General features: G+C 38.6%; 1 protein-coding gene across 2 annotated transcripts in view; it reads left to right on the top strand.

Annotated features, from left to right (window-relative positions):
* Positions 1–14,161, top strand: part of GFRAL (GDNF family receptor alpha like) — a 42,500-nt gene that overhangs the window by 23,914 nt on the left and 4,425 nt on the right. Inside the window, exons 5-9 of one of the 2 annotated variants that reach the window (XM_072142262.1) lie at positions 1,169–1,225; positions 3,895–4,225; positions 5,952–6,202; positions 10,905–10,973; positions 12,633–12,714. In XM_072142262.1, coding sequence (XP_071998363.1) covers positions 1,169–1,225; positions 3,895–4,225; positions 5,952–6,202; positions 10,905–10,973; positions 12,633–12,714 — 790 coding nt within the window. Of the gene's footprint in view, positions 1–1,168; positions 1,226–3,894; positions 4,226–5,951; positions 6,203–10,904; positions 10,974–12,611; positions 12,715–14,161 lie in introns of both variants that reach the window. The other variant, XM_072142261.1, reaches the window with a different exon arrangement.

The raw sequence follows: 14,161 nt of genomic DNA, 5'->3' as shown, positions 1-14,161 counted from the left end.
TGCAGATAGCTAATTATAGTAAATGAGAGAATTGCTTATTTTTGCTTAGTGCAGAGTTAGGAAATAGTTTTTCCACTTTAAAGTTGTACTTTAATGGTTATTATTAATATTTCTCTGTTTAAATTATATGTTATTATTAATATTTCTCTGTTTAAAAAGAAACAAAACTGTTCTCATTACATACATATAAGTTTCAATCTACAAATTTGTTAAACAAATGGACAATCAAAACACTTTTCACATTAATATTTTCTATAGAATTCTAAACTATGAAAATTCTCTATAGAATTCGAAATTGTTGCAAAAACTAAGTTAGTATTAATTTGTATTAGTTAGTATTAATACATACGATGAAAATGAAGTGATCTCCAAAAATATATTTTTTTGATGGCCAAGGATAAGCAATTAATATGTGATTATGGAGATCAAGAACCAACATTGCACATATTAGCAGTAAAGTGGCATGGGCAGTATACTGTACAATAAGCCATCTGCTTCAAACATCATACAGTGTGTAGTGCAGGATCATGTATTGATATACAATGAACAAACTCAGAATAAGATTCAGTAGCTGTGTCTACATTGCAATATACAAATCCTGGAAGATCTCTTTAGCCTCAACATTTGCATAGACTCCTGAGGATATCATTACCTCCCAGAGAACCCATTTAACACATCAAATTAGATATTGATTAAAATCTAATTTTTGCTGTAGTATAAACATCTCTACCTTACACCCCATCCCATCCTCTGGCTGGCCGGATGACAGTGGAGTATGCTCAAAAAAGAAAAAATAAGGCACAAATTTGAAGGCTAAAGATATATTTGCCCTGATATGTTAATGACTGAAAAGGATTTTTAACTGCAAAAAAATGCTAAAAAGTTTATTTTGTGTTTCTAAGGCACTGGACTGGATATTTTGTAAAAATTTGTACTATTGACTTTTGATTTTAAATGTGGAGTCAGTTGAATGAAGTTAAAATTGAATAGGTTGGCAAGAAATCATAAATTTGTGACAATTTTTCTCAACTGCAGTTATGCAACCCCTTCATTTCAATTTGCAGAAATAATAATTATATAAATAAATAAATAATTATTAAAGACTGAATATAATGGGCTTTGGTCTAAACATTGTCTACATTCACTGAATTCTTTTGCATTTTTTCAGATTCTTCTCAAGGGACAATTAATTTGGAATGGGATACGAGTTCACTGAAGAATATGAGTAAGTTATATCCTTAAAACATTTAACAAAACCAAAGTCTGAAGTCTATTGTGCTGTAGAAACATGGCCGATGCTACCATTTATGCTGCTAGAGGCAAAAATTAAAACGCTGCCCTCCACTAACACCTCCACCAATCATAAGAAATCCTAACCAAAAATAAATAATTACATATCCCTAAGAATAACTAATGAAACAACTAATATAAATTTTAGATGGGTGTAATATGTGTGCCTTTGTATTAGCACTGTGATTACTGAGCCTCCTATAGTTCATAGGAACTTGAGTTAGAACACCATAACTGTCATGGCTGCACCCGAAATCCTTGGTACGGAATGCAGGTAAACCTGTGCCCTTCCATGTGGCGCGGCAAACCCCCATCCCAGATTCACCTCCCCAACGCTCCTGCTTCCCAACTAAGCTGCATGCCTGCTGCCCAAGTAGGCCGCGTGCATGCCCACTCACTAGGGCACGCGACGGCTCTCCTAGCCTTAAAGGGCCAGTGTCCTCCTGATTGCCACTGGCTAATCCCGCTCGCCCTTATAATCCGGCACCTCCCTTCCTGCCTAGCCGGATCATCAGCATTGTTTCCTGTAAGTGAAAGCCCAATCGTCATTGCCTAAAGGAACTTCCATGGTTTCCGTACCAAGCTTCCCTAAGCTGTTCCTGAACTGACGTGAGAGTCTCCAGCGTCCCCAAACGCTCCTGTGTCCTGTGTCTCCAATGTTTCCAGACGCTCCTGTGTCCCGTGTCTCCAGCATTCCCAGATGCTCCTGGTGGCTCCTGTGTTCCCAGAGTTCCCAGACACCTGCAAGCCACCAACGCTCCTCCATGGGCTTGTCCATTCCTGTCTACCTGTGTCCTGTGCCAGCTCCTGCTTCCAAGCTGTACTCCTGCTTTCACCCCAGGCTCGGACTGTGGCCTGCATTTTGTCCTGCATCCCTGTTTCCCTGGCTGCAACCGCGGGCCTAGTTGCTCCCATGGAACGACCAGTTGGCACCCCGACGCAGCAAGACCATCCCTCTTTGCGGTGGGCTCTGGTGAAGGCCAGGTGCCACTTAGACTCCGGTCCCTGGTGTTGGCTAGTACCATCATCATCTCCCGTGGTGGTCCTGAGGGTCCACATACTCCTCCCGGTACTCCTTAGTACCCTCCGTGACTGTGACAGTTGTCCCTACGAACTGTGAAAGTTCAGTGACAATAACATACCCTTCAGTGACAATAACATAGGTAGAAATAGGTGAGGGACAGTGTAAAAATTTTTTAAAAACTCATTAATGTGTGTGTTACATGTTCTGTGCAACTGTTTGGACAAGTTCTGGACGGCAGGTGACATGAACGTGTGCAGATCTTGAGGCACATAAAGTGATGAGTGCAGATGACAATAAAATAGACGGCACGGGCAGTCTGTTCATAATATGCCCATGAAAACCATTGCTGTGTATGCGCCCATAAAAAAGTTATGGAGATGTGTTCTATAGAAGCAAAAATTTTAACTGTTTAAGTGTCCAACAGAAAACTGGCGCATGTGCCCCACTGTTTTATTCATTTTTTTAATGCAGCTACACAATAATTGCAGCACTGCTACATCTCAGCATGTGCATGTGTATATTGCATATATAATTCATGAAGACAGTCTGTTTAAAACCATGAAAAAAACATACCCATACACCAGGAGGGGCATTTATATATGTATGCTGGGATACCGGGACCTGCATGTCACGGACAGTTTAATACTCTGGTAAGTGCAGCAAGTCCTCACATATCTTCCAGCATCTAGTATGCTGTTTCCAGGGCCAGTCACCTGCTTGTCTGTGTCTGCTTGTCCAGCAAGAGGGTAAGGACTTCGGGAGAGGATACAAACAGTGTAATGAGACAATAAGTGATCTCTCTCTATCCTGCACGGAACTCATACTTCTACATACTGTATCAGCCACCAGCTTCTCCTGCTCTGGGTTTGGCAGGGAAGAAATTGATCTTCTGTGCAGCAGCATTAACATCTCTGTGGTGACACTCACCTACAAGGACTTCTTCTAGTGGAGCGGCTCTAGAAGCGCACGCTGAGGTTATTGTGCCGCCCCCTACAGGAAGCTGCCATATGCCATCTGACGCAAGATTTTCATCTTGCCTCATGGCAGATGTGGACCTGTGTAGAAAACAGTGGAATAAAAACGGAACAACACTAAATGAGTTTGGTCACAAAATACTCTTCAGGCCAGGTATACTAGGAGTCTCCGGACTTTTAGTAAATCCAGACTTGTTCTGAGCCAGGTCAGACGTGTTTAGACCATGTCTGACCTGGCGGAGGTTTCAGGTATAATCTCTGCTGGTTCTCTAGAGGAAACTATAGAAAATATATTTTCCAGAGCAATCACACCCCCTGCCTGTCTCTCTTTTCGCTATGACATACACCAAGAGGCGTTTAGGTTGGATCTCCAACAAAGCTGTCAGAATTGGGGCTTTTTACATGCCATGTCTGCCAGAAATTGGAGGGAAAGGCAGAGTACTTTCCCCTAAATGAGCCTTTAACACACATGATGAACTTAATTACTGTTTGTTAAATAATTAGATAAATACTTAAAATCTTAAAGCCTTCTTTAAACCAGTCCATGACTGTGTTCACAAAGTTCATTGTCTAAAAAGCTCTTATTTTGCATGATTTGCCTTGTAGAATTTGGAGGTCCAAAATCCTGCTTAGATGTTGCTGCACAGTGCCTTGGAGATTCTGTTTGCAATAGACACCTGGCTGCCCTTATGAAGGCCTGTCCAGTCAATGGAACTACATGTAATGTGAAAGACTGCAAGAGAACAATAAGAGCATTTTATGAAACGATGCCTTTCAACATGTCTCAAATGATGGCCTTTTGTGATTGTGATCAATCTCATGAAGCGTGTCATCTTGCCGGAGATGTTCTTCATAGCAAATCATGCACAGCTCATTCCAGTGTCCCAATATCTTGTGTTGATGTGGTTTCAAGTTGTCTTGACAACAAAACATGCAGGTTAGTTATGTTACTGTACTGCAAATATTTAATTTACTTAAATATTAAATCTACTTTTGGTCATCTTCCCTAAGAATTGCACTTGTTTCTAACATGTGAATCACAATCATATGCATTCAGATTCTCAAAATCTATAATTCAGCAGGAAATAATAAATCTATCAATATAGAAAAATAAGCAGCAATTATAATTGTAAAATAAAGGTCGTCAATGCAGGAGCAAAGTCAGTAGTTGGCTCACAAAAGTTCCCTTAAATAAAGAAAACAGCATGGTACTCAGAAGTATGTTACAAATGTTCTTTTTTGTAAAAATAACGGATAAGAGAGTTAGGGAGGCAATTGCAACATGCTGGAAAGTGAAGTGCTATGTGAAACAACTGTGATTATATTAACATTTCCAAAAGTACTTGTTGAGAATGATAAAGATAAAATTATTACTGTAAATAAAATCATCTCTAGAGTATAGCAACTAAATTATCTGGGACTCCATAATTTGACAAACAAGACAATTTCTTGTTACTTCCTGGTTTCATACATGTTGAAGTCCAAAACTCCAAATTAGCCAATATCTGACTTAGGTAGGTCACATAAAACTTCAAATAAAAAAAAAAACAACTTATATCTCTATATATAGATGCAATACAAATCTTCATCAATTCATTCATAATATTAAAATGTAGCAAACAGTAAAAAGTGGACATGGTTGGTAAAATATCCCATATAAAGCCCTACAAATGATAGCATAGTAGATAGTAATTCTACATATAAATATAGTATAACCATAATAATGCATTTACTCAATTATTCAATCTCTTTAATTCTAATATAATTGTGTGTTTTATTCTACCACTGCATCCTTACATACTCTCAACAGGACTACTGCCCCTAACAGAAGCCATGTATAGGGTATGAGGCACATACAAAGATTACTATATTGCTGGAAATACGGACAATATACAGTATTGTTCACAGTTCTTGTAAACTGTCAAAGCAACAGAAAACACATGAATAGATGCTCACAGTTTGGGGTAAACCTGTCATGTAGACAGTTGAGTCTCAGGAAGCACCAATTGTAGGAATGTAGGGGCTGTATCAGAGACACAGTAAGGTGCTACAAAGCCAGATCTGTGCCATAACCTACATCAGGAACTGGTCCCAAACTACACACTACAGTTAAGTATGGGCCGTAAAGCCCACTTGGCATGGAGGTGGAGTAAGGGGGAATTGCTACTTTATCAAGGCCCCAGCACAAGTCTAGATAAATCCAACCCAGGTCTTTTTACACCTTATGGTTGGCAGACATGAGCAAATTACTTGCTATATAACTATTAGATGGGGTGGAGGTGAGGTCACTTTCTCTAGTTAGCCTCAGGCAACAGAGAGGCTAGGTTCAACCGTTTACCCCTGCTCACAGACCGAACTATTGAATCAAAACAGAAAGCATAAACTGGAAATTTAATTCTAAATACATATTTGGTTTTAGTTTCTGAATTTTTCTGCTTATCATTGTGTTCATTTTTAAGATTGTATACAACAAATATAAACTCAATTTATTCTTTAATTTATCTAAAGTAATAAACTTGTTTCTAATATTAATAACATTTTATTACTCGGTCTTATAAATTAAAATTGAGACATATCAGATAACGCACATTTTTCCTCCAGCAGCTTCTTTTATTAACCTGCTAAATTGGTGAACCACATCCAGTAATATTTTATTCCTACAGAGAACGATATGCAGTCTATCAATCAAAATGTTGGGAGCCTGTTAGCAAATGTCACAATAATAGGAACTGTTTGCTGGGTTTACACAAAGAAAGCCTGACTTGTTCTGGAAGTGATGAATGTCGTGCTTCATACATCCGCACTCTTGGGACAAAAATTCAAATTCCATGCACATGCAACACTGGACTTAACTATGAAGAGCAGCATTTATGTGCATTGTACTCTCAAATTTTGCACAACAAATCCTGTATAAGTAAGTATTTGCCCTAATGGTTATTTTTATAGACCACTTGGTGTGTAATTTATTATATGTTTCACATGGCAATTAAAATACATTCAAGTTTTTGTTAAAAATAATAATAATAAAACAAAAATTGAAATAATAAGTTCTTTACCCTCTGTCTAATGCTCGCGAAATGGTAAAGCAGGTACTCGATTCAGTTGTGAACAGCGGTAACTCTACTACTACAGCAGCCAATGAGTCAGCAGTCAGCAGTATAACTGGGCCCAATCTGCATAGCCCAATGCATAACTTATCTGAAACTTGTCACTTATAGATGAGATGGAGTGGGAGAATTTGTTCAGGAAACTGTATTATATACTTAAAGGGGTATTCCCATCTGGGCATTCACATTTAATTTAATTCATTTGCCATATGTAAACATTTCTTCAATTAGATATTATTAAAAAAAGCTCCTGTGTGAACATAATTTCTCATAAATGTAGTCATGTTGTCCCTTAGAAGCAAGATAGCTTCCTCGGATACGACCACCCCAAACTCTGTCAGCGGTTGCCAGACATGTACTAATGATCTCTGCCTGACCTCCTGGATTCAGCGTTCATTACCACAGAACGGCTGTGGGAACCTTTTATTTATTTGTTTAAATCACTCCAGCAGAGGTGGTCGTTTCCAAGGACACAGTCTTGTTTCTAAGGGACTATAAGACTACATTAATGAGAAATTATCTTCACACAGGTAATTTTTTTTAATAACATCTATTGAAGAAATGTATATATGTATATGGCAGATTAATGAAACTGAATGCGAATGTCAAGACAAGAATACCCCTTTAACTCCAACTGCTGCTTTTACTATGATGCAGTCCCCTTCTGCTGCAGCGAGTTTCAGTAGAAATATAAAGTGTGTGATCTGCAAGTGTGTGTGCTGTTTATATGTATGTCTGTTGTACAACATATTACAAAAGAATATGATGGTCATAATTAGAGAACAGCATTGACAGTAGTACAGAAATAGAATAACTAAGTTTTCTGAAGGTAACACCAGTCACCAATCAGTAGGAGGTGTACAGGCCTTTGCTTTGAATGATTTCAGCACATCTGCAGCCATAGGACATCACTAGTCTCTCACATTGCTCTGGTGGGATTTTGATCCACTCTTATTCCAGTCTCCTACAGTTCTGTGACTGTTGGGAGTCATTTTGTCACTAAGGATTTTCCAAAGGTTTTCTACTGTGTTTATATCACAAACTTGGCCCTTTTTCAATGCATTCTATTTCAAAGAACTGCTGTATTGGTACCTGTCCAGCAACAGCACAAACCACTACCAAACTTGGCGCTAGCTGTCAGACTGGGTAAGTGATAGCTAACTCACCCTGTGACATCTCTGCGGCCTATGGATCATCTGCCGCAGCGAAACCGCACTGACAAGGGCAAACCCAATATCAGGAACCTAACTTACAATCCCTGAGAGACCCTAAAAGGTGACAGGAAAGATTTAGTTAATCTGCCAGCTGCTGGATGTTGTAACGGACAGGTATTAGGAATACTGATGTTCACACTAGTCTACAGAAAAATGTCAAATCAGAACCAAACAAACCTGGGATGGGGAAGCGAGGTAACACCAGGAGATACACATCACTGATGGACAAACAACAGATACAGACAGACAAGCAGAATTGGGAAGAACCAGGTCAAAAACAAGATGGCGGCAAAGGTACAGAATCATATAGCAGTAGACAAGTTGGTAAGCAAAGCACAGTACAAATAACACAGAATAGAAAACAAAAAAATAGCAGAGTATTACCAGGAACTGGGCAGAATATAAGGAAGCAATGGACACTGCCTCTAGCACTGACTGGTTCAGATGTCCATCTCTCAAGCCACAGCTGAAGACAGAATGAGCTCAAACACACACCCAGCTTTCCCAAGGAAAGATCCTGCAAAGGAGTTGTCAATCACAGGCAGCTCTGGGTATGGTTTTCAATCACAGAAGCCTGAAACCTGATCCCATTCAGAACAATTTTCGAGTTCTGACAACTTTGTTACCTGTTTTGCAGTGTGAGAGATAGTATTGTCCCATCTGAAGCTTTCTCTGACTTCTTTATGAACATAATGTTTTCTCTGAGATCCAAATAAATTAAACTTGCTCTGCTGAGCAAAGTAACTACAGGCGGTCCCCTACTTAAGGACACCCGACTTACAGACAACCCATAGTTACAGACGGACCCCTCTGCCTACTGTGACCTCTGGTGAAGCTCTCTGGATGCTTTAAAATAGTCCCAGATTGTAATAATCAGCTTAAAATTGTCTGCAATGAAGCTTTATTGATAATTCTTGGTCCTATTACAGCAAAAAAATTTGAAACTCCAATTGTCACTGGGGCAAAAAAAAAAAATTGTCGGGAACTACAATGATAAAATATACAGTTTCGACTTACATACAAATTCAACTTAAGAACAAACCTACAGTCCCTATCTTGTATGTAACCCGGGGACTGCCTGTATAGTCTTTTCATTCCTTCTGCTAATGAGAGGTTTGGTCACTGCAGAGTGAGCTTTCAGTCCAAATGCTCTTAAACTTTGTGACGCTGTATCACAAGACAGATCCTTACCCTGTTCAGTGCTGAACTGGCAAGCAATTCCAGCTTAGTTTGCGATGTTAGGCTACATGCACACGATGTATGCCCACTGTACCGTACTACAGCGGGCATACATCGGCGCTGTGGAGAGGAGCAGGGGATGAGGGCAGCTCACCCCTTCCCCTCTCCATAGGACTATACAGCGCCGTATCACGTAGAAAGATAGGACATGTCCGCACGTGTGCAGCACCGTACCGCTCCCGTACAGGGCCGTGAGCCCATAGCAATGTATGGGGGATGTATGTCGGCCGTATATACGTCCCCCATACATGTGTGTGAATGTAGCCTTGAAGATGCAATATTCTAGAAATCACAGACTCTGAACAACAAACTTCTATTTCTATGGCTGATAAGGTCACTTTGTTGGCCTTCATCTGGGCAATATGTTACCTAAGGGGCTTTCAGTTTAAACCAGGCAAACCATTTTTGTACAGCCAGTGCAAACTGGAAAGTTACGCTCCCAACTCAGGGCGCGGTCATACATTGTTTTTGGTTGCGTTTTCATTGCGACATGTCATTTAATTGCTGCAGATCATAAATCATTTTTCCATTAGTATTTTTATGCATATAAGATTGTCATAAACCCTAAACACTACATTGCTTCCCTATTATATCATATATTATAATTTCTGCAATTTGTGCACATACCCTAGAGGTTTTGTTCCAGAAAACCCTTTGAGTGAACCCCCCCCCCTCATTCTGAAGAATATATCAGTGCAAAACTATTGGGCCATTTCTGAAAATCCTCCTTGGATTGTGCTCTACAATAAAATGGAAAAAAAGAGCTATCTCATATTGAGTTCTAGTTGATCAAAAGACCAGTCTGAAAGAAGCAGAGAAACAAATATAATACAGAAATTTTAATATCAAAGTGAGCAGAATGGAGAGAATTAAGACCAGAATTATGCCTGTGGTAAAATCTTGGATCACAGCACATAGAATATTCCATAGAATATTGCACATATGGCAACTGCACATATCTTAAGAAAAGTAAGAAAAAGGGGTATTCCAGGAAAATGAACTTCTGATACATAAAAAAGCCATAATGCTATAAATAAATAAATACAACAAAATTTAATTTCATTAATCACAAAATGGAGTCTAAATAGTTTGCTTTCGTGATTCACAACATTTTAGGGACTTTTTAAAGTAGGTGAAATTATCTCCAAGATGGCACTCCGCTTAAACTACAAGTCTCTTGATCCGGCAGTTCTCTGGCCATCCTGAATGCACTACAACCTACCGACTATAGCCAAACATAGTAATGACCACATAACCAGCCAAGGCAGATACAGGGCATGTGAGAACCTGTCTACTGTACTACAGGTCTACTGTCCTGTTCCTCCTACACTGGGACTGAATAAAGGGTCGAAAGTATTTTTATGCTCCATCATAGTGTCATCATGTCCACAGCATATTTCTGCTAAGGGGAGCAAAATTTTAAATAACAATTAATAACAAATTATCGTATATTTTATTGACCCATTTGAATCGGAATTATGCAAATTCACGGAATACCTCATTAAGTTCAGGCCCTATGAACCTGGTCCTCATTTAAGACACTTACAGTGAGCCGTCACATAGAATTATCATATCTAATATGATGCTAATTATTATTCTTATCGAACAAAATCTGAAACTAAAAAACAATTGCAGTGTTTATTAAATAAAGAGAATAAATGGAACCAAAAGAATAAATTAACCTTAAAGCAAATGGGAAGAGTCATTGTTTTATATAAAGCATATACGATAGAATCTGAAATAAAATCTACAGTAAAAAAGCTACATTCACACATGTAGTCTTATACTGTACAATTTTTCAGATTTTATACACGGCCGTTATGGGAACTGGTTGCAGTATACAGTATATACTTCTTCAACTCTTTTCAATACAATTTTTCTGAATCTTCACCTTGGATGACAAAAGCCATAGAAATACAGTAACACTTCACTAATTATGTTTTTCTTGATAAGAAGAGCAGATAAAGCTGTTTGTATTATGTGAAAGTGATTATTCTGCTTTTCTGGACAATGTACAGAGCACTCACTGACTATTGTAACTTATTTCTTTGTACAGAAAAAATGACTGCAATAAACATTCATGCATCTTACAGTGAATCACAAGAGGAACAACGATTTGAAACTGGTGAGTTTTTCAAATGTGTATGTTAAAAAAAAAATCAGCTATTTAACAACCTAAAAAATTGTGAAGAGGGATTTGATATGTATCAGCTAAAGCATTATGAGGATTTTTAGTAGGGAATTTTCAAGTTATTAAAGGGGTTTCTAGTTATTAAAGACCTATCCACAGGATTATTTAGTGGGTGCAGCTGCTCCACTACACTTCCATCAAAGTGAGAAGTGGTTAGCTATGTACAAAGTGTAGTGGCTGTCCAGACGTGATCCAGGTACCGTGTCCATTCACTACAATGAGAATTATACCTGCTGTGAGGATGGGCAGCTGATAATCTATGGATTGAGCTGGGTGTATAGCAGCTGTTTGGTGGGATTGTCATGTGTCACACTCTTACCAATCAATTATTAACCCCTTTTCGCCACTGCTCTTTTTCATTTTTTGGTTTTCATTTTTTTGCTCCCCTTCTTTGTAAATCCATCACTTTTTTATTATTCTGTGTCCTGAGCTTTATTAGGGCTTGTTTTCTGCGTAACCAAACTTTCTAGTAGTAGTATTTCATTTCCATGCCATGTACTGTGAAGCGGGAAAAAATTCCAAAACCAGTGAATTTGAGAAAAAAACACTTTTGCAGAATTTTCTTGTGGGCTTTGTGTTTATGGCTTTATGACACCTCCCCTTTATTCCTTGGGTCAGTGTGATTACAAGGATACCAAATTTATATAGGATTCATGTGGTTTTAAAACCTTTTAATTGAAAAAGTCTTTATGTTGCCATTTTCGGACACTAAAAACTGGTTCATACTTTGGCGTAAGGATCTGTGTAAGATGCCATTTTTTGCGGGACATGAGGATTTTTTTCATTGCTTTGATTTGGGGAACTGTAAAATCTTTTGATCACTTTTTATAAAATTTTTTATATGCTGCAAAATGACAAAAAAGTGGCACCATCACGTTTCATGCATGAGCCGCCATAAGCCCATGAGCCCATGAGCCTGTGAGCCATTCTTAACCGATATGTGATATACAGACATGTCAGATATCAGTAATAGGCTAAGGACCTATGTCCCTAGTTAAGATGATTAATATTATGTGGCACATTTACTTACCCATCTGAAGGGGTTCGCCTCAAGTGCCATGTCTGACGAGAATGCACTGTGCCGTAATTCACTAAAATCGTGCGCCCGATATCCTGCATGTGTCTCTTCCCCGCTTCACCTTCTTCTTCCCGGTGTATGTAAGTGCTTGATTTTGCGACACATTTTGAATGTTAAATCCTGCGCTCAGTCCAAATCAGTCGGATTGTCTGACGGCACGCCCCCCCCCCCGATTTGTGCCGCATGAAAGCCAGTGCAGCTTTGCCAAAATCCGATCGTGTGTGACGCAATACCCGGTTACATACCTGTCAAAGCCTTGCTCTTTTGGTTAAAATTATTGATTATATTATCAACAATTAAACCCAATATTACAAAACTGAGATGAAATGTAGTTTATTTAATGTTCGTATTTCACGCTTTTGACAAATTGCATTGGAAAATAACTAGGGAAACAATCAATCAGCAATATTTATGATAATATGTAAGCAATATGCAATAAGCAATATGTTAGAGATGAGCCACAATTCTAAATTATTCATGTTTTTATTAACCAGCAGATTACGTTTTGTCTTTAGATGCTGTGATTTATATCACTGCATACACTTCTGGGATAATACTGATTTCTGGAATTATTCTTCTGACTTTACTTCAATCACGGTAATAATTTTATATAAAAGAAAATTATCAGACAATTATACACCCTTTCCATGAAAAAAATTATATTTAAAACAAATGGTGATAGCATAAGTTTAATTGTTTTTATACACTTTTTAGACATCTGTATTTTTTTGTTTTACTGACATGATAACTTGTTTTACATTAAAATGAGCACTATATCCAACAAATGGCCTCAGCAGTGATTTCCTGCATGTATGGCATGATAACATCTATGAGTGGCTATATAAGCATTGTGACAGTACGGACATGTTGGACGGCATGACTTACAACATACGGCACAGATGTATGCCACTGTAAGCGTATACGTCAGCATGAGATACCTTGCACGGTGAATCCTCCTCTCCCCTGAATGCCAGCAGACAGAGATTGGCTGCTGCCAATGTACGGAGTGTTTTCCCCAAAGATGTCACTGTCCTTTTATGTACAGTGACATCACATATGGTTACTCCAGGCCTGCTACCTTAAAGGGATATATCGACGAAGACAAGATTTTTATATATACTCAGGATAACAAAATAACACATTCTCTTATTCACTGTTATTAACAAAAATACAGTATTTCACAGATACAATTTCAACTTGTCTCTCTCAGTCCTGGTGTGTACAATTTTGGTTGCCCCAGGATCCAACCGATGGGCAGGAAAATTCTTCTCATGAATAGCTTCTCCTGTCCGCTTCATGCAGTGTGATCTCTGCCCCTCTCCCTCCATTACAAGACAAGCTCATACATAGATACTCATAGACACTTCCTCCCAGCAAGCAGTGTGCACAGACTTACTCTACAAGCTACACTACATTGTGTGTTATATGCATCTCATGGATCACATCATCTCTGGTCTGTCTCAATTTCTCTTTCTCTATGTATCAGATACTAGTAGAATGTTCAGAAGCTAAATGAAAATGTAAATAAACCCGTACCCTGATAATGTAACTACATTGTCAGGAAAGAGGGATCATAATGTGTCTGCTTAGAGAATCCCTGCACATACCCTGGAGTTTTATACAGACCATCCCTGAGTCATAGGAGCTAAAACAGTAATAAAACTGTGTAAAATTATAAAGTAAAGGGGTTAAAAATGATCTTTATTTCTTTCATGGGCAAACCCTTCAAGTGATATAAGCGCCAGGACTGCTACTTAATATTATCCATTGATTAGTATGATCAAGGCTGCTGTTAGTTTCCTTTTAGTAAAGGGACAACAGTATTACCACTTTCGTTAGCAACAGGTAGAATAGTATTACCATATATACACGAGTATAAGCCGACCCGAGTATAAGCTGAGACCCCTAATTTTACCACCAAAACTGGGAAAAACTATTGACTTGAGTATAAGCCGAGGGTTCATGCATTGGTCACAGTCCCTCCCCAGTATATAGCCAGCAAGCCCCCAGTAGTATATATTCAGCCAGCTCCCAGTAGTATACA

This window comes from Engystomops pustulosus, chromosome 3, assembly GCF_040894005.1.
Source record: "Engystomops pustulosus chromosome 3, aEngPut4.maternal, whole genome shotgun sequence".
NCBI classification, from domain to species: Eukaryota; Metazoa; Chordata; class Amphibia; order Anura; family Leptodactylidae; genus Engystomops; species Engystomops pustulosus.
The sequence above is the reverse complement of the archived record's forward strand: the minus strand, read 5'-3'. Positions and strand labels throughout refer to the sequence as shown.